Source organism: Trematomus bernacchii, unplaced genomic scaffold (assembly GCF_902827165.1).
Source record: "Trematomus bernacchii unplaced genomic scaffold, fTreBer1.1, whole genome shotgun sequence".
NCBI classification, from domain to species: Eukaryota; Metazoa; Chordata; class Actinopteri; order Perciformes; family Nototheniidae; genus Trematomus; species Trematomus bernacchii.
In genome coordinates, this window is record NW_022988050.1 from 5,057,121 (window position 1) to 5,075,552 (window position 18,432).

At 40.6% G+C, this 18,432-nt stretch overlaps 3 protein-coding genes across 9 annotated transcripts; 2 read left to right on the forward strand and 1 right to left on the reverse strand.

The window, feature by feature from the left end:
- Positions 1–711: 711 nt before the first annotated feature.
- On the reverse strand, positions 712–2,938 carry pagr1 (PAXIP1 associated glutamate-rich protein 1). 3 transcript variants are annotated; one of them, XM_034119461.1, is made up of 5 exons: positions 2,749–2,938; positions 2,269–2,469; positions 1,421–1,751; positions 1,246–1,328; positions 712–1,097 (listed from the first exon to the last, which is right to left on the reverse strand). In XM_034119461.1, exons 2-5 carry the CDS (start codon positions 2,426–2,428, stop codon positions 862–864), a joined length of 810 nt encoding a protein of 269 aa, XP_033975352.1. In that variant the 5' UTR covers positions 2,429–2,469; positions 2,749–2,938; the 3' UTR covers positions 712–861. The 3 variants fall into 3 exon arrangements, with proteins under 3 accessions (XP_033975352.1, XP_033975350.1, XP_033975351.1); XM_034119459.1 differs by having other exon boundaries at positions 2,269–2,466; positions 2,749–2,937; XM_034119460.1 differs by having other exon boundaries at positions 2,269–2,466; positions 2,733–2,937.
- kif22 (kinesin family member 22) lies at positions 2,509–9,994 on the forward strand. 4 transcript variants are annotated; one of them, XM_034119456.1, is made up of 13 exons: positions 2,509–2,527; positions 3,738–3,932; positions 4,017–4,141; positions 4,433–4,584; positions 4,717–4,926; positions 5,645–6,041; positions 6,429–6,549; positions 7,064–7,184; positions 7,386–7,566; positions 8,210–8,319; positions 8,571–8,771; positions 8,889–8,948; positions 9,739–9,994. In XM_034119456.1, exons 2-13 carry the CDS (start codon positions 3,745–3,747, stop codon positions 9,772–9,774), a joined length of 1,902 nt encoding a protein of 633 aa, XP_033975347.1. In that variant the 5' UTR covers positions 2,509–2,527; positions 3,738–3,744; the 3' UTR covers positions 9,775–9,994. The 4 variants fall into 4 exon arrangements, with proteins under 4 accessions (XP_033975347.1, XP_033975345.1, XP_033975348.1 ...); XM_034119454.1 differs by lacking the exon at positions 2,509–2,527 and adding an exon at positions 3,245–3,445; XM_034119457.1 differs by lacking the exon at positions 2,509–2,527 and adding an exon at positions 3,245–3,445 and having other exon boundaries at positions 8,225–8,319; positions 9,739–9,928.
- Positions 9,995–10,108: 114 nt separating this feature from the next.
- On the forward strand, positions 10,109–17,798 carry prrt2 (proline-rich transmembrane protein 2). Of its 2 annotated transcripts, XM_034119062.1 has the most exons (5): positions 10,109–10,504; positions 12,876–13,172; positions 13,859–14,160; positions 14,243–14,372; positions 16,123–17,798. In XM_034119062.1, exons 2-5 carry the CDS (start codon positions 12,902–12,904, stop codon positions 16,137–16,139), a joined length of 720 nt encoding a protein of 239 aa, XP_033974953.1. In that variant the 5' UTR covers positions 10,109–10,504; positions 12,876–12,901; the 3' UTR covers positions 16,140–17,798. The 2 variants fall into 2 exon arrangements, with proteins under 2 accessions (XP_033974953.1, XP_033974952.1); XM_034119061.1 differs by lacking the exon at positions 16,123–17,798 and having other exon boundaries at positions 14,243–14,680.
- The last annotated feature ends 634 nt before the right edge of the window (positions 17,799–18,432 follow it).

Here is an 18,432-nt window from a genome sequence, read left to right on the forward strand (position 1 = left end):
TTGCTAGCAATTCAATTTCAAACATCTAAAAGTGGAGGTGTCAAGGATGCCAAAGCTCTACGTGGGTTCATTCTGGGTATTACATAGGTATGAGACAACGTTGTTGCATTTTATATTAATTTTTAATACATCAACTTTTGTTTAAAATCTCCAATGGAAAAAGACACAATGTGACCCAAACAAAAGCTTCTATATTAGGTTATTCTAAATCAATAAAGTACGATTGGTAAAATAAAAACAATGCAGTGTAAATTGTATGAACAGTAACCAAAGAAACCAGTTTTCAATCTTGTTCTTATGCTTAAATTATGAGATATCTTAATGCTATTTAGGGGTCATAACTGTACTCGAGGATAGAAAAAGGCTCCTTTAGGGAAAAGTTGGGAACTCCACTCAAAGACACTTTAATTGGCTGATAGGAGGAATTTCACACAATTAGGACTTTACATTTAGAGTGATACACCTCCATAATCCTATCTTGGTGTATTAGGCCACAGCAGGCATTGTAGGTTAATGAGCAGGACTACATTGTATGTTTTTTTTATTCAATTTTTGCATAAATGTGATCATTAACCTTATTAACCCTGGTTTTCGTTATCCATAAAGTTCATAAACTTTGTATACTGTGATCAGAATGACATACCATTGCAGAGGACTTTTATCCACATCACCAACCCTCACTGCACACTCACTACAACCATTGACATTCTCCAGGGTTCAAATGTTTATTGCCAACATACAAAACACACATAGAAAACATACAAAACTCGTTACATAAAAAAATTCAAGTTTTGAAAAAGCCTTAAAAAGCTCTTCGCCTTATTTGCCTGTGGGCAAGTCCTCATCTCCTCCGTGAATACTTTAGTATCTCCTCTGTCTCGGGGAGAAGATGGTGTTTGGGTTGCTGTCTCGTTCCTTTTCCTTCTCGCGCTCCTTCTGGCTGTTTGGAGACAGAGCCTCCTCCTTCTTCTTTTCACTCTTGAACAGATCTCGACCCGTACGCATGATGTGCTCCTCAATTTTGCGATGGCGCTTCATGTCTGACAGTACTTTGTCCAGCCGAGCTTCCCTTTTCACAGAGGAGCGAGCTGAAGATCCTGGGAAAAAAGGGAAAAATGTCAACTGGATGTCCCTAAAACAAACTACTTAACTATCTATTTTACTGTGCTTCCATAAGACAATCACCTTTCATTAATTAACTTATACTGTCAGGGTTTTAAAAGACCACATCTCAACGGTTTTTACCTGGTGTTCTGCGTCTGTTCATGAAGGCATTTTTTGGTGTGGCTTGCGTTTCATCAAAGTCAAACTCAGTCGGAGTTATAGGCCTGGAAAAAAGAAAAATCACAAAAAGCTTTAAAATGCCTGTAAATAAACCTAAATCCTTAAAGATGACATGATGAGGAGTAGATTTACTGACCTGTGTTGACTCTCCTCCCTTTCTCTTTCCTTAACTGACTCGTCCTCGTCCTCTCTTTCTGGGGAGGGGGTGCGTTCAGGAGTGGGCGGCCTCCTGGGAAGGGGCTCAAAGTTCAGTTCCAGCATCTCCCCTTTAGAGAGAAGCTCATAGAGTCTTTTGATCTCAGTAGTAGGGGGCATCCAGTTTTTGGGGTCCTCAATTTCCTCATCACTGTACGCAACTTCCCATTCATTATCCCCTCCAACAGCCTGCGCTTTCTTTTCAGCCTCCACCCCTGTGTCTGCCTGAGGCGCCTCACAGTGTTGATCTACTTCCATTGCATCTGTATCACCTGAAAGGCAAACATGCGTAGAAAATCAGTTCCACAAATCCACAATTATAGCACTAACAAGTTATTGCATGTACAACTCAACACAGTGCTAAATGTTTTACATATCAAGCACAGGTTAAAACTCTTAGTAAACTTGGGAAAATAATGGAAAGGAAAACAAAGGAAAACAGCGAAAAAAAGATGCGCCTTTAAATTCCTTTCAAACCACCAAAAGAGCTTGCCGATCCTTAAATCCAGAGCCATATAAGATGCATTTTAAAGAATACATTGGTTGATCTGACTGACATATAAAATAAAAATGAGGTAGGAAGGAACAAGGTAATTTAAAGCTTTATCCCCAAGTGTATATCTATTTTTATAAAGGTAACAAATGGGGTAATGTGATCCATTCTCCTTAATAGTTATTTAATATTCCTTAATAAAGTTATTTCCAGCTGTGTTTGCCTTGAAGGTTATTGTATCTGCAGATACTATACAACCCTCAGTCTTTTTGTCATGTGTTTCTTAATGAAGTTACCTTTTTCCTCCTTGATCGTTGAAACCTCCACTGGGACAGCTGTCATCTCTGTGCCCTGTTTCTCTGTGTTGTCTTCTTTTTCTGCAGGTTTTTCTGTGTCCTTCATACCCAGGGTCTCTATGCCCTCCCTCAGGGCAGAGTCCGTGGCCTCCGCCTGCATCCTCCGTACTGCTGCTGGTCAACCTTGTAGCCACAGATCTGCTGAACAGAAACATGCATGTTAGTACAGTGCAACAGAAAGTTACTTCAGATGTGTCGGGTAAGAGTTCCTGAAAGAGAGCTTGCAGTCAATCAAGCCCTTAAAGTTTAACTAACAGCCTAACGATAGCTGTTAACTTTGCTGACTGATAGGCAGTCAACAAAGCAACACATTAAGTAGTAATATATTCTTATTTGACTTAGGTAGCTAGCTAACACTGGCCTAGCTATTTCTTAACAGCAAAGTGCAATTTAAAAAAACGTGCCTTAAATGAACATTACCAAATGTCCGGTTTGTCGTAGGTCACTCTTGTAGCTAAACGTTCGGTCAAATTATCTTTCCCAGTCAATAAAATCCACTAAGTTCTCCATGAGACTTGCTAGAGATAATACACGATTATGCAGAGACGTAAACATAGCGCCATTTTGGACTAGAAGGGCTGTGTGACGACCTGCTGAGTTCCTTACTGCGCAGTATCGCCGCTGATTAAAACATCATGTGGATGGTCCAATCAGCAGCGTGTATAGCAGGCAGCAGTTTATGTGTGTGTTTTGTAGATCTACCTTTGGCGCGACTTCCTGTGCAGCGCGCAATCGCAAACAGGGCTGCAATCACGTCAGCCGAAATTGTAAAACACATATTTTGCTTCACTATTCAAATTAATATATTATTTAAAAAGCTATATATGTGTGTTTATATATCATCCCGAGGAATAATACATTCGATGCACGATTACATCTCATAAATAAGGTCACTCGGCCTTAAATAGGCGCCAGTCTTTGGTCGAGTTCTGATTGGTTGACGGTCGTTTCCGGTTGCAGCGCTCCTGATTTGAAAAAGGCTTCGGTTAGATATTTTGGGGTCTCGTTCGCCATTGTTAAAAAACGGCGTCTGCAATGTTTCTTATAGTGATACTTTTTGATTAACACGCTTTTAGAACAAGGATTCCACATATCAAATCGGTGAGCTTAACGAAACGTAAGTAAAACAGTAGTTAAAGCAGCGACTAACCGTAACGTTATCTAGTAAGTAACCTTCGTGTTGAGAAACAACTGTGATGTGATGCTAGCTAATGTTAGCTTGTTATTAGCAGATTGAAGCTATCATTACTGTGGTAAAACGCTTAATATTGCTTTATTTAAGGGCAAATCCGATACACTTTAAACCTACCTGTAAGAACATTTCGTAACAATTTTCATTAGCATACTGTCCTTTTACACAGGTGCTAAAATGTTATTGTCTAATGTTGGGCCTTTTTATCTTTGAGCAGTTCAGACATGGCGCAGCGTGTGGCAGTATCAGATGGAGCAAACAAGAAGGTTTCCAGGGTTCGGGTAGTGGTTCGTCTTCGACCCTACATGGGAACACACGATGAGAAAGACGAGGGATCGTGTGTGAGAGGCCTGGACTCAAAGAACCTGGAAATAATCAACATGAGAAATGCTACAGAAACAGTCAAATACAGGTCAGTGTACTCAGCATCTTGGCTCTTTAATGTTTTGATTTTCTATAGATTGTCTTGTTAATGTTTTTAAATATTGTCCAACAGTTTTGACGTTTTTCATGGTGAGCAAACGACACAGCAAGAAGTTTTCCTCTCGGTGAAACCCATTCTACCACACATACTGACCGGACAAAATGCCAGTGTCTTCGCCTATGGACCAACAGGAGCTGGTATGTTAACACATTAATGCACTTGTTAACTGTTGCTTTGTTTACTTGGCTGCATACAAAAGAATCACAGCCAGTGTCCCATTGATAATGATATAATAGTATGTGATATCATTAACTGTAGGGTTATAGTTGGGAATGGGTGAGCTACAACTAAATATGATTAAATTACCAGCCAAACGGATTTATAATGTTTTTTGGAGACAATATGTTCTTAACAGTCACTTCTTTTTGTACATACATTTCTTCAAAAATAATGTTTTGTGTGCTTCCTCCTTTCTTCCTCTTTCATAGGCAAGACTCACACTATGATGGGCAGTTCGAATCAGCCGGGCGTAATCCCTCGAGCCGTTCGTGAGGTCTTTAAAATGGTGAAAGCCAAGAATGAGGTTGAAGGCTGGGACTACAGCATTAGCATGTCTTATTTGGAAATTTACAATGAGAAGGTATGAATTTTTGGCAGTAAAGTGTCACCTTTTTAAAACGCTTATAACTCTCCTATCCTATTCTTTGTTGTGGTTGTTTAGTAAAGTGCTTTTTTTAAAGTTTGACACTGAACCATCTATCAATCTTCTCAGGTGCTAGATCTTCTATCGCCAGGCTCCCAGGATTTACAAATCAGAGAGGACAAGGACAAAAACATCCTTATCCCTGGCCTCACTCACACAACCATCACCTCCTTCTCAGACTTTGACAAACTCTTTGTACCTGCCAGCCTTAATCGCACAACAGCTTCTACCAAAATAAACCAGCGCTCCAGCCGCAGCCATGCTGTCCTCCTCCTCAAGGTTTGATTTGTCATCTGATAAACTCCGATCATTTATAATTCTCTTGACGAGTTGCTGGTTTCTTTGTTGAACTGACCTGCGAATAAGAATCCAGTGGATCATTAATATTAAACTATATCTGTTGCTAAAATCAAGAAACAAACAGGTTTGTGCTGTTGATTCACCAACTTTGTTGTGATGCAAAGCTGAATGCATGATGCTCTGATTACATCTTTTTCCTTAGTACTTTTCCTTGACCTCAATGGAAAGACATGAGGGGTAGTTCTTAAGGAGTTTGCAAAATAAAATGTTGTTTCAAAGAGCATGCGACAACACTTAGATAAGCCCATATAATTGTCTGATGGCGGATGTAGTTGGTGTGTGTACCTTGCATGTTGCTAACTCATGGAACTGAGGGACTACAATATTTTCATTTATTTTGTTAAAGGATGTCCCAGTCTAAACCCTGCTAAATGAGATGGGGAAAGTAAGCATCAAGCACCTTTCCTCATTAATTAGATAATTAAACCGGCTCATAATTGCTGAAACTGATTTAAAATAGTCCATATTAATTGACTCTGTTGGCCTTGGGAAACATGACTTTTTGACTGGGCCAATGTGTCACATTTATCCAAAAGGCCCATCTTCACCTCATGGACTTCCTTCTTCTCCCCTGTAGTTATCCTGTCTGACCTCTGTGTCTTTACCCCTTCTAATCTTGGTCTTTGCAATTATTTAGGTTGTGCGAACTCAGCATGCGTCGCCTCACAGACAACAGACAGGGAAGCTGTACCTGATAGACTTGGCTGGGTCTGAGGACAACCGGCGCACCGGCAACCAGGGAATCCGCCTGAAGGAGAGCGGGGCCATCAACCTCTCCCTCTTCACACTCAGCAAGGTGGTGGACTCTCTTAACTCCAGCACCGCCGTCCGTGTGCCCTACAGAGACAGTAAACTGACCCGGCTGCTGCAGGACTCTCTGGGCGGCTCGGCGCACTCCGTCATGATCACCAACATTGCGCCGGAGTACAAATTCTACTTTGATACTTTTGGTGCACTCAATTTTGCCTCCAAATCTAAACTCATTGTCAATAAGCCCTTCATCTGTGAAACTGTGGCTGTGCCTGCGCTGCCAGGTGAGTAAAACTCAGTGTGAATGCTTTGACTTTTTAAAATTCTAATCGCTTGTTGGTATAGAGGGTTGTTATAGGCCTTTTTAAAGAGGAAGCACTGACGGAATGTCATTCAAAGCCAATAGGGGGCATCCGTGTTACATCCCAGAGGATGGTGACTAAGCGTAAACAGCGTTTTTATTCCTTCTAAACGTTTTTTTTTGTAGTTTTATTTTTAAATGCATTCCTGATGCTGGTCTTTCCCCTGGCTCTAATCCTGGCACTGCATCTCTGACTGATGCTGTGCCATCTTCATCTGAATTGCTTTGCCCTCTGGAGAACCCCACAGACAGTGTTGCTCAAGTGTACTGAATACTAAACTGTTCATTTCCCTTCTGCGTTCGTCTCCAGTGAAGCGGGCCAGAGATGGACAGGAGGCGGGGAGGTTTGGCACCGAGCCACAGAAGAAGAGGCAGAGGGACGAGAAGAAAACCGAACAGGATGGTTCCCTGATTTCGGCCCATTTACACAGGTTAGAGATCACCCAAGCAAACCTATTTGTTTAAAGCAATCAGACTTAGGAGCAGGGCACTTTGACTATGCAGAACATTTGAAATACTAAATCAAATCTGCAAAACACCAACTGAAAAAAAAGGTGTTCAAATATTCACAGCTTGTCCTGAAAGCAACTCTCTGCAGTTCTCCCTTTGGCAACATCTGCTGTGTCTACTGGGATCCCTTTTTATAGAGAGATGCACCAGCATTGGAACCTTTTTCTCCCACTAAAGTACCTGCTCTCTAGCAGGGACGGAAAAGGGTGTAAAAAAAGTTTCTGATTAACTCATTTTTAGTTCCGGCTCTTTTTGGTGTGAACGCGACATTTCCGAACTAAAGTGGGAAAAGTACTGCGGTGTGAACGCGCCTTTTCGTTTATGAATATCGTCAACATGTATTGCTCGAGCTTTTGACTTGTAATTGCTTTTAAATCCCCCTAATGGTCTTCCTTTGTTCCCTCTTATTTTTTTTTGTGTGCTTCTTCCTTTCAGTCCGTCAGAACCGTCAGTGATAGACAGACTGTTAGCTCTGGAGAAGCTGGTGATGAACTGCGGAGACAAAGATAAACCCGGCATGCTCGGAGACACGGACGATTCTCTCAAGAAGATCCAGGTGAGCTCATCTACACCACAACTTGAGTTTATCCACCTGTGTGTCGTGTTACCCTGCATAAAATGGCTTTAAATGACGCATATCTGCACCTAGTCTTCTCTCTGTATGTGGTTCACCAGATGCTGATGCTGTCAGATCTTTATACTGATCAGTTAACTCTTCTTCAGGGATATTTGATAGCCAACTGTTTTGTTTTTGCAGGAGCTCAAAGAGAAGCAGAGGGAGTTGGAGAGCAAGGCCATGCTGTACAATCGGGTGCTCTGTGAAAGACCCGGAGTCAAACAGGAGTCGGCCTTCAAGAACAGCTTGGCTCCTCTGCAGAGGAAAGAGTCGACTGCCTCTAAAGGCATCAAGCTGCAGGCCGTGGTCCAGCCCCTACAAGGTCAGAGGGAGCTCCTGGAGGGGAATTACCCGTTACCACACTTATAAGAGTAGTAAGAAGTATAATAAAAGTGTAATCTAATAGGGATGAATGCAAAAAGTCAACATGTTAAGACTATAGCTGTATCAAATACTACATTCTTTTAAGGAACACTTCTCCCCCAAAATGACCAGATGCATGCATATCATTTTTAAAGGTTACACAGGGTGATCTATAATGCTAATTTAAGGGGTGACGTATCTTTTTTTGAAATACCCTTCAATGAGGTTTTGCTCGAGAAATGACCTTGTAAAATCTATTCTCAGGTTTTGTCATCTTTCTGTTTCACTTAAGAGTAGTCACTCACTAATGTTGAATCACTGGAGTTATTGATGAGCTGTAACGTGACACAAGAGCTCCGTCTACAATATTCAAGTCAGAAAACGTATCCAATGACGATGAGGACAAATTATTTTTAAACCCCTCAGCAGCTTGGGGAGTGAGATGGATACGGTGATGCCCGTCCCACACCTTTGGCTCCTAAACAGCAGTAGTCCCCAAACGAACATTAACTTTTAACAGTTTTAAAGCCAACATTGTTGGAAAAGTGTTTTTTTTTTCACTGTTTACAGGTAATTGTGTAGCTTTAATTCATTTCTTGTAGTTTCCTCCCTATCAGTGACCCAGCTCCAGCCATTTCAGAAGCTTGCAGTCGTCAAAAAACAGTCCGTCTGCGCCAAGAAGAAAGAGAAGAAGCTCTTCGACCAGGTTGAGGTCAGCATCCGAGCGTGACTCTGCTGCGCTTATTAGCCTGACACATCTGCAGACATCAGCAACAAGCTGACGTAGCGCATTAGGTTAAATTTGTTTTCTGCCTGGACAGACATTACAAGATCTCCAATGTATTAGGTCTAAATTAACGATAGAAAAGATTTCAATTTTTTTTTATAATTATTAATTATAAATGCCAATTGTCAAAAGTGTTCAAAATAACTTTTATACTTTATTTATCTCTTGTCCTTCAGCCTCCAGAGGGTAAGGAGAACTGCATAGAGATAGGCTGGGAGTCCCAACTCGACACATCTGTGCTGGATATCTCCAAACATAAGATCCTGCAGATTCTGAACAGCGGCTCGCTCAAAGAGCTGAAGGGTCTGCAGCTGATCGGAGACAAGAAGGCCAAGCTCATCCTGGGCTGGAGGGAGATCCATGGCCAATTCAAAAAGGTTTGTAGAGAAAATGTGGAGCTACAACTGGTACTACAATACCTCATACTTAAGTATTTCTTCTGATTTCAGCTTTTCACTTGTAAGTGTTGACTTTATGTACGGTTTATTTTGCAGTTGGACGATTTGATAAAAGTTGAGGGTATGACAGGAAAGAGATATCCCTCTTTCATGAAGGTAAGCCAAGTCTTCAGTGCAATATTTACATTTTTATAACATGTATTCTTTTTAAACATACATATACATTTCATAACTATAAGTCCCAACAGGTCAACTCTGTCAGTATTTGCCTTGCCAGGGCTGATTGAAGTCAGTAGTTGGCTTGTGGAGCCATTTTCAACCCATGAAATGCAATTGTTTTGCTTTTTATAATACATTTTGTAAGAAATAAAAAATATTGGGTTATCCCATAGCAGAGTGGATAGGGCTCTAAACACATTGATGCTAATGTGGTTACCTTTTGGCCAGACCAATTGCTGCAAGTCATGTTTCCTCTAAATTTCCTTTCTCACTATGGCATAACAAGGCCTAAATAAATGTTGTCTTTTTTTAAAACAGTTAACTTAATTGTATAATTAATAATTAATTGTTGGCTAGGACGCACTATTCCCCCCCCCCCCCCCTCTCGCTCAAATGAGGGCCTAGGCCCCTTGTCATGTCTGCCGATATCTGTTTTTTTATGTCTGTTCTTTTAATCTGTGTCGGTTGTATCTTTTTAAATGCCTTTGTGATGTGCTGCAACCCATTTTCCCCTCGGGGACAAATAAACGAATACTACTACGTAACTGAAACACATTTTTAAAGTGTGCTACTTGACTTAAAACAATAAAGGTAATGCAAATGTTGGCGTTCTGAGATGGTGAATATTGTATCTGCTAATCATTGGAGATGATGCTTGGGCAGATTTTTTTTAGGGATGATCTTGTTTTTTGTCTGTTCTAACATTCATTTCTCTTTTTCTTTCCAGGCAAACATCTTGAGTGTCATGGGAAATTCATTTTAAACTTTTTTTTTTTTTTTTTAATAATATACCCATGTCTATTGTATATATTCCTTTATCTGGCGAGTTTTTTTTTTGTGATATTTTTGTAGTTACTACAGTGTTCCAGCTGATGGCGCACTCCTGCTTTGTAATAAACCCATCACTTGCCCCTGAATATTTGAGTGTTTATTTCATGATCATCAATAAATCAGAAGGTCACTCTCACATATGACCTAATGTACCCTGTTTTCTCTCGGATCATTTACATTTGCTGTAAGTAGTTGGCTCCTATTTCCGGTTTGATGACCTAATAGTGCTAATTTTTGACTGGAAGACCGGTTTTTATCATCGGATGTGATCCCAGCACCAGGTCATAAATACTCACTCAAACAGCGGTTTAATTGTTTGTGAGGAAAGGAGGATGCTATAATCCAGCCTCCGCCTCCTTCTCCCACAGCACGTCGTCTGTCAGATTTCACTTTTCATTACACACACGCACTCACACACACCCCTCCTCCTCCAGCCCGCCGTCCATCCATCCTTCCCGCACACTGCGCTGGATCCAGGCTCCACACCACCGCTTCTCCTGCTTGCACACATAATATATCGGATTTTACACAAACGGCTCACCTTTGCTCACACATCGTGGTTAAGAGATGTGTTTTTTCCGCGTCTGATGATTTTTTTACACCTGACAACAACAATGCGTAAACCCTGCACGCTCCGGCTGTTCTGAGATTGGATTAAAAAGGTCAGTGTGATTTATGTTCCTTTTTCCTCCCCCTTGTGTGTGTGTGTGTGTGTGTGTGTAGGTGTAAAACGCTTACTAAGTAAGTCTGAATGCAGAAATCCGATGCACGCTGCTTGTTTGTTTTTTTCTGCTTATCATGGCAATTTAGCCAGTGAATTCAAAGACGGGCATCGGGCTAATTAATCCCCCCTCCTCTTTCTCCTTTACTCCATCAGAGTATTTTTCCTTTGTCCTCATCCTCTTTTGCTATTTTACCTTTTGTTCTGTGCCTAACAACCGGCAACCATATGCCTTTTAGCGCCTGTGTACACATGATGAAATAATGTTATGTACACACCTGCAGGGAGAGCCCTGCTGCTGCCTTTGTGCAGCTCGTGTCATTGTGACCTGCTTTCATTGTTACTTGAAGAACATGGTCTGCTTTATTCTATAAGGCCTGATTTACAGGTGGACATGCGTGTCTTTTGTGTTTACCTAGTATTTATTTGAAAGTGAAACATGGTCGAGCATTTTATCTGAAGTCTATAGGTGGATTTTTAAATGGCCTTATAATGATATTTAGCCTGGATCCAAACTCTAAATAAGCTAAAGCAAGTTCATACTTTAGGGACTGTATGAAAGTATTTGGAGTGAGACTGGTGGGAAGAATGTTGTTCACTATTTTAACACGTTTGACCTTTCGGAGCATAATTTTTTTTATTTGGGTCTCCCTTTGACTTAGAAAATGAAACGGCCTCCCCAATATCTGAATAAATAACATTTCATAGAAACATTTATGACAAAGAATTTCAGATTTTTTATTTAAAAGTGATCCACTGATTTAGCATTGTACTTAGTCTTTTTTTGTGTTCACTCATTTGCCTTTTTCAAGACGTGGCATCTACATTACCCACAATGCTAGTGGGCTGCCATCAGTTTGATTGGAGATCTGGTTTGTTATGCTAGCAGCAGCTAATGCAGATTCCTCACAGCTCCCTCTGGAAGCCACAAAATGGGGTTTGCAAATGTTTATACAAATACAGTGTTATTCCCCAAGACCTGTAAACAGACTAATGATTCTATTTGTGGTATTGAAAACCTTTTATATTAGCTCTTGTCCAAATTATCGAAAAAAAACACAATAACCTTTTGACCAAATATTCAATCCATTCTTTATTCTTGTACCTACTGTAGAGACGGTCACTGTCGATGAAACATGTATAAATTATATTAACCCTTTCATGCATGAATTATGAAAACCTCAGTCAGGATTTTTTACCAAGTGTTTTTATTGGTCTTGGGGCATGAAAAACAAGATTTTAACTTTAGTTTATTTTTATCTAGTTTTTCCAAATTTAGAAAAAAAATGTATATGTCCACTCAGGACAGTATGTGTTAAAGTTTGAACTAAAGACATGTACATTTGGAAAAAATGATAAATAAAGATGTGCAAACTTAAAATGACATAACATAAGTATATTGATTTACTTTCCAAAAAGATATTGCAAATGAAGTGTTTTCAAGAACAACAGTAGCAGTAACAGTATGAATTGTAGTTGAAATATAGCCAGTAGGCCTACGTCCATATAGCCATGACGTCCACTTTAGTGGACAGGTGATTAATCATAATTTCCTACAAACATAAAATCAATACTTTGACAATTTATGAATTATATGATTCCTTAGTTGTTACTTGATGTCACCAACATTGTTATACCTGCAGGGGGCGCTTTCCATAAAAGGATTGGCAAGATATCGACGAGTGATTCGGTCCATCTGGCTTTCTGTCGTCCATCTTGGTTTAGAGAAATGTATCATGCACTTACACTGACTCTCCACTGAGTGGCAGTGTATGGGATGATGCAATAGGGTCCTATGTAGTGGCTGATGGTGCAACCATGCCATCAATACCCATGCATATATAAGAAAACACCTTTTGAAAAGCTGTCCACTGTAGTAGCCTCTATGCGTGAAAGGGTTCAGATCTGCTCTCGGGTGAGAAGGAGCTACTCTAGGCCAAATATATCAATGTGCTCCGTAGAAATGTAATAGATCCCTTTATTTTGGTTCTTAAACCTCCATTGATCTTATCTTTTGGTGGTTTTTGATTAGCTTTCCAAGCCCCTGATACAGAGAGAGCATTGTTGTTGTACTGCAAAATGCACCATTAATACTAGTGTTTAATCTTTTTTATGTGAATATACCATTTTCTTTTGTTGAAATTAAATAGAATGTTATTTTAGGGTGACAAAACACTGCTATTCTAAAAAGAAAATAGTACACATTTTCAGCAAAAACAACGCAACAATGATTGGTGTACACTCCCTAAGCAGATGGGGGGTGTAGCACCTTCTGTTTACAAAGATGCTTAAACCCATGTTCTGACCCCTAGGTGAACTACAGGCAGCACACACAGAAATGGACCACAAACAAGAGGCTTCACTCTCTGACAGCATGGCTGTGAACATGACGCCAGCTCCTGCCATTTGGGCCGGGGAGGACCAGCCGTCGCTGCTGGACCAGGAGGACTCGGTGTCGAGCCAAGCCTCCGTCTCTGTGCCATGTCCGGGGGTCAGAGCTGAGCCTCTCATCCTCAGCAGCAGCAGCAGCAGCCCGGTCATCACGAGGCCCCCCCGCAGCAAATCCAAAGGCGAGCTGGTCATTGTCATCAACGAGAAGCTGAAGAACAGTAAGTGACGGAGTTTGACCTCGTGTTGAGGCAGCGGGTGGAGGAGGAGGGGGCTTAACAGCTGCTTAGTCAGCTTACTCAGTCAAAGTCAAGTTTCAGTGGAGGAGTCAAGGGCAGCCGGTTGAATAGAAGAAAATATCAGGTCCTATGTCTAACCACCTTTACTAAACCTCAGTGAAAAAGACCATGGGTTTAAAGATGTGAAGGATATGAAGAATATCAGCAACTGTGGTGCTAAGAGAATCCACCTGGGTTTACAAAGTCTCCATATATGTATGGAAAATGCTTGATTTTAAGCAATCTTCAAATGTACTCAATCAAAAGGCAATGCTTCATTTTCAACATAATTTAGTGTTTCATTTGCAGAATCAAGAATCTTTGATTATCTGAAATACATCTATCACCAAGTCATATATGCTTATTGCCGGCTTGCTTTTCACATCAGACAGCAGACTGGAGCTAGCAATAAAATAATCAAGATCAAATCATCCAATCAAAAGTAACAGCTCGTAAAATAATATACATAAATTCCTATGGGTATATGGGAATTCTTTACACTTCTCAATTATCTCTTCTGGTTTAGATACCTTGAAAGTGTTGGTATTTTAGTTTTAAAAGGCAGTTCACACATTTATCTCCTCCAGTGTTTTAACATTTCCTCGTCCTTTTCTGTCCCTCATGTGTAGGTAACGGGATCCACTCGGCGCCCGCAGAGAGCCCCTCTCCGGTCATCTGCTCTCCTCCCAGAAGACAACACTCCATCTCCTACCCCCACCCCCACCACAACAAGACGAGGAAGGGCAGCAGGGCGAGCTCCGTCGGCTACACCGCCTTCTCGCCCAGGCCGTCCATCTCCCGCCACTCCAGCATCGCCACCAACCCTCCGCTGGACCGCACCAAGGTCAAAGACTACCTCTTCCTGTCCGTGCTGGCCTGCTTCTGCCCCGTGTGGCCCATCAACATTGTGGGATTTGTCTACTCTATCATGGTGAGAACAGGATCTTTTAGCTGTGTTTTAAATAATTATAAACATGTCTCAAGCTAACAGATGGTTCTTCCTTCTCCTTCAGTCCAAGAACAGCCTCGAGCAGGGAAACCTGGACGGCGCTGTGCGTTTGGGACGAGTGGCCAAGATGCTCTCCATAGTGTCTCTAGTTGGAGGGACGCTCATTATCATCGCCTGCATCGTCAACCTGGCCAGTGAGTCTCCAAGATCTGACCTTTGAACCTTAAAAGAGCTGCAACTTATTATTATTTGTATATTCGATTAAGCATTTGGTCTGTAAAATAGTGAAACATTTTCATCCCTGTTTCTCAAAGCCTAAAATGATGTCTTTGGATGCATGAAAACAGCATTTTCTGACATTCTGTATTAAATATCACAACTTATTATACCAATCCATGTACTCTGTTGTTCATACAGTATAAAGAAAATACAAAATATACCTGCTCTAGCACATGCCCAAAAAAAGCACCAAAAGAAATGCACCAAACAGTTATTAAACTGATAAATTCCAAATACATTACATTCATATAGACAATAACCATAGGGGAAATAGGACTATAATAATAATAAACACTTTTAAATACGTACAGACTAAGAATTACATTAAAGGTAATTGCAAGACCGTGATATATAAATGGGGCTATAATACAAATTAATCTTGTTTTTTTTCTGTTATTCGAGTTGTCGCTGCTCTAAACCCTTACCTCACCTTTTTACCCCTCTGTATGCAGTGATTAATCCCCCTGATTTGTATCAATAGCCTTGCTAACACTGATTTTCCTGTCAGTGCTGCTGTCCCTGTTTATCCCGAGACATTATAAAATTAACCTTCGTTAGCATAATCTGACTGTAATCACTGATAGTATTACCCTTGTTGGCAATATACCGCGCTCAGTTACAATGCCTGCACGACTCAGGGCGGCACTTTAGGAACCATGTCATTGCTATACAGCGATCAGAGCACATTAATCACATGAGACTCAAACACACATTTGCTGACATGTTTGTTTATCGGCCCGGCAGCCTCCTGCCTCCAGCTGTGTGTGTCTCTGTGGTGATATGTGCAGTCGGCTGTCAGATGTATGTCTCGCCTTGTTTGCTGGTACATAATGTGAAGGCTCTCTGTCCCTGTGTGTCTACATATCATGTGTCAACGTGTTAGTTGTTGACATGCTCACAAGACAAAGACATGTACATTTCTTGTACTGAATAAAGAGATATGATAACAGAGCAGTGACTATAATTGATCATCAGAGGTGTCCTAAAAGTACAATGGCTCCTTAGTTTAAAAAGAGACGAATCAATAACCCTACTTCATAGAAAATGGAGTTGCTTATTAAGCCAGGGATACAAAGTATACTTTTTGACATGGCTTTAGCTAACTAGTTTGCTTTTATGGAAAGGCAACAATGTTTAGCACAGGTAAGCTAGCTCACATGGTTGCACATTCATTTGTAAGTGAGATTATCCTCAGTGTTGTGTAGAAAAAAAATGGTGTTGCTAAAAGAATGTTGGATTCATATTACTGTAGTTTTTAGACATTAGAAAACCATTTGAAAACATATATAAGTACAATATAATGGGAACCCCCCTGCAGTAACTGACCCGTGTATGAGAAATAGAGTAATATTTGTCTTTCTGTACTTCATGATTAAATGTATACATGTATTGTCAGTTAAAAGACTCTTTGCCTTTCCCCTTCAGTCAAGCAGATACTCATCTGTACTTTGTTTTTGATGCTGCCTGTTGGGTCTCATTAAGCCGAGACATGTTCTAATTAACTCAATGACTAGAAGAGCACACAACTTTAAGGGCTCAGGGACAACCCGTGTTTTTCTCATGACATAACTTGTCCTCTGTGGTCTGTGAAGTTTATCCATCTATATCAAGTCGTTTCACAATATAACTCTCTAAAACTAATACGCTTCCTTTTCTTTTTTTTAGTAAATGTGAAAACCTGAGTTTCATCCCAGGATGAAACTGGATAAGGCAACTGACCATCTGGCCCGCACCTGCACCACCGTCTTTACCGCCTAGTCATTACCTGGATGTGTGACAAATATGCACCCGATATACAGTGCGTACTTGTATTTCTGTAATCTATATAAATCCCTTTTTGCTAATGGAAGAAAATAAAATATGCAAATGCTGCTGTTCTGAGTCAGAGGAAGGGAGAAGAAAGTCTAATCAGCCCCTTCGTATTCTGGTCATTCAGAACGATTCTTGAGAAACTCTTCGAGAAGTGACTCAAGCAAGCTGGACTAGACAATTGGGTGGAGGTGGTTTCAGACCGTGAACCATCAAGGACTGCCTCCCAGTTTCAGCGCCACATGCAACAAAATGTCCGCCCTTCACGGCACCCGATGACAGGACACATCTGTTTGCCGCCAAATATCCTCTCAAACAGGGAGAAGCTCTGGGATTTGGTTTGGCTGCATTGGAATCACAGAGCAGATATTAGTCCTGGAAGAGAAGAAACACTTTGAATCGCTGTGTGTCCTCTTGTTTCTGACTCTTCTCTGTGGTTCTCATGACTGCCGCCCATACATCATGTGTACGGGTGGCAAAAGAGGATGGAAAAGAGGCTTACCAAGGACTAGCTACGGGTGCTAAACTGCAAGGGATTATGGAAAGTCTGACACAGGAGGCACAGTCATCACTGGAAGGAAATATATGTGCCAAAAAGAAGAGCCGACTCTAAACACAGAGTTGTTGTAGAGACGAAACATGTTTTTTTACTCTGCTGCAACTCTACTGTTTGTATATCCGCTCAACACCACTGACCACTGTGAGCCTGGGAAGGGTACACAACAAAAAACACTGTAGCATGTACTATACTAATTATTATCATCAATATATCTTTTGATAATGTTTGTAAAAGATCACTTTGAAACTGAATTTCATAAGCATAAGTGATGCTCTTGAAGTGCTGTGCCGCGGTTGACAGTTGGTGGTATAGTTGTATGCATATGGGCATCTGTATTTGGTTAACAAATGAAATTGCTTGTTATTGCAGCCAAAGGCTCCAGCCTCAGTCTGCAGCCACAGGTAGCTCATACTCGCAAACAAGACAGATTGTGGCTTTTTGTCCCCTTTAAAAAACCTAAAACGGCAATGAGAACCATCATTATTTGCCCATTTGGTTGTCTTTATTATTATATCTTATTCTTCTTATATTCTTAACTAACCTTTAATCTACTCACTGTGATCTGAAGCACCTGGGCTTCATCGATGATCTATAAAACTCTGGATATTGAATCATGTACCGATACTCACACATGCAGACAACTTTCTGTAATGATTTAATGCGGCAGCTTTTCCCCTCAATTACCACTTAACATGTACATTTAATTGTAATTGACAGTGATGTATTCTGCAGATATAAATCTCAATATTGTGATAACTCTCTAGTTAATATGAGTTTAAGTAGTTTTGATCTAACATAGGCGCAGTTACTGACATTGTGTTACCACCGGGCTTCTATAATCTTTGTGGTTATTGGCATGCTGTGGATTTTTGTTAATATTTGATGAAAGAAATTGTAAAAAACAAAGATTACGCTGGCACTTGGAATATTATACTCCTGCAGCACATTCATAATAAAGAGACAATGCATGAAATGTGTTTTTCATTGTTGTTTTGCAAAGACAAAGAGCAGCGGGGGAGATTAACGATATGTTGTTCTTGTGGAGAATGAATGTCAAAAAGGGAGTGATATCCGGAGAGCTTAGCCGACTACAACTACAAAAAACGTTGAAGTATTAATGCAGTTGTCCGTTCGCGATGGTGTGTAAGCTGCAAGGATTGAAAGCTCCTGCTGTTGTCAGGCAGTGGAGCAGAAGCAGCAGGAAGAGCAAATGCTGAAGGGAGAGGCCCAGAGCCCAGGAAGAAGACTGTTATGAAAGCTCAGATGACTTGAACCAAATTAAAGCCAAATATCCCTCATTATTATCTTTGAGGTTTTAAAACCCTTTAAAAAGAGCTATTACTGTTGGCTGCTTACTCTGAAGTATGTCACTTCCTTGATCATTCATAACAAAGACAGTGAAATTACTTTTTTGTTGGGAATATCTTAGAGAACAAGTAGTATTTAAATCGTTTGTAATAATTATTGTCACCCAATCTGACAGTGATGAACATTTATCAGTGTAGAATTGTCTGCACCAAAACATTAGCAGTTGACTTTCCTGCAGTCCTATTTTTCAATCTCGATTTTTGGTATGAGATGCTGGATGTTCTTCACATTGGCAGTAG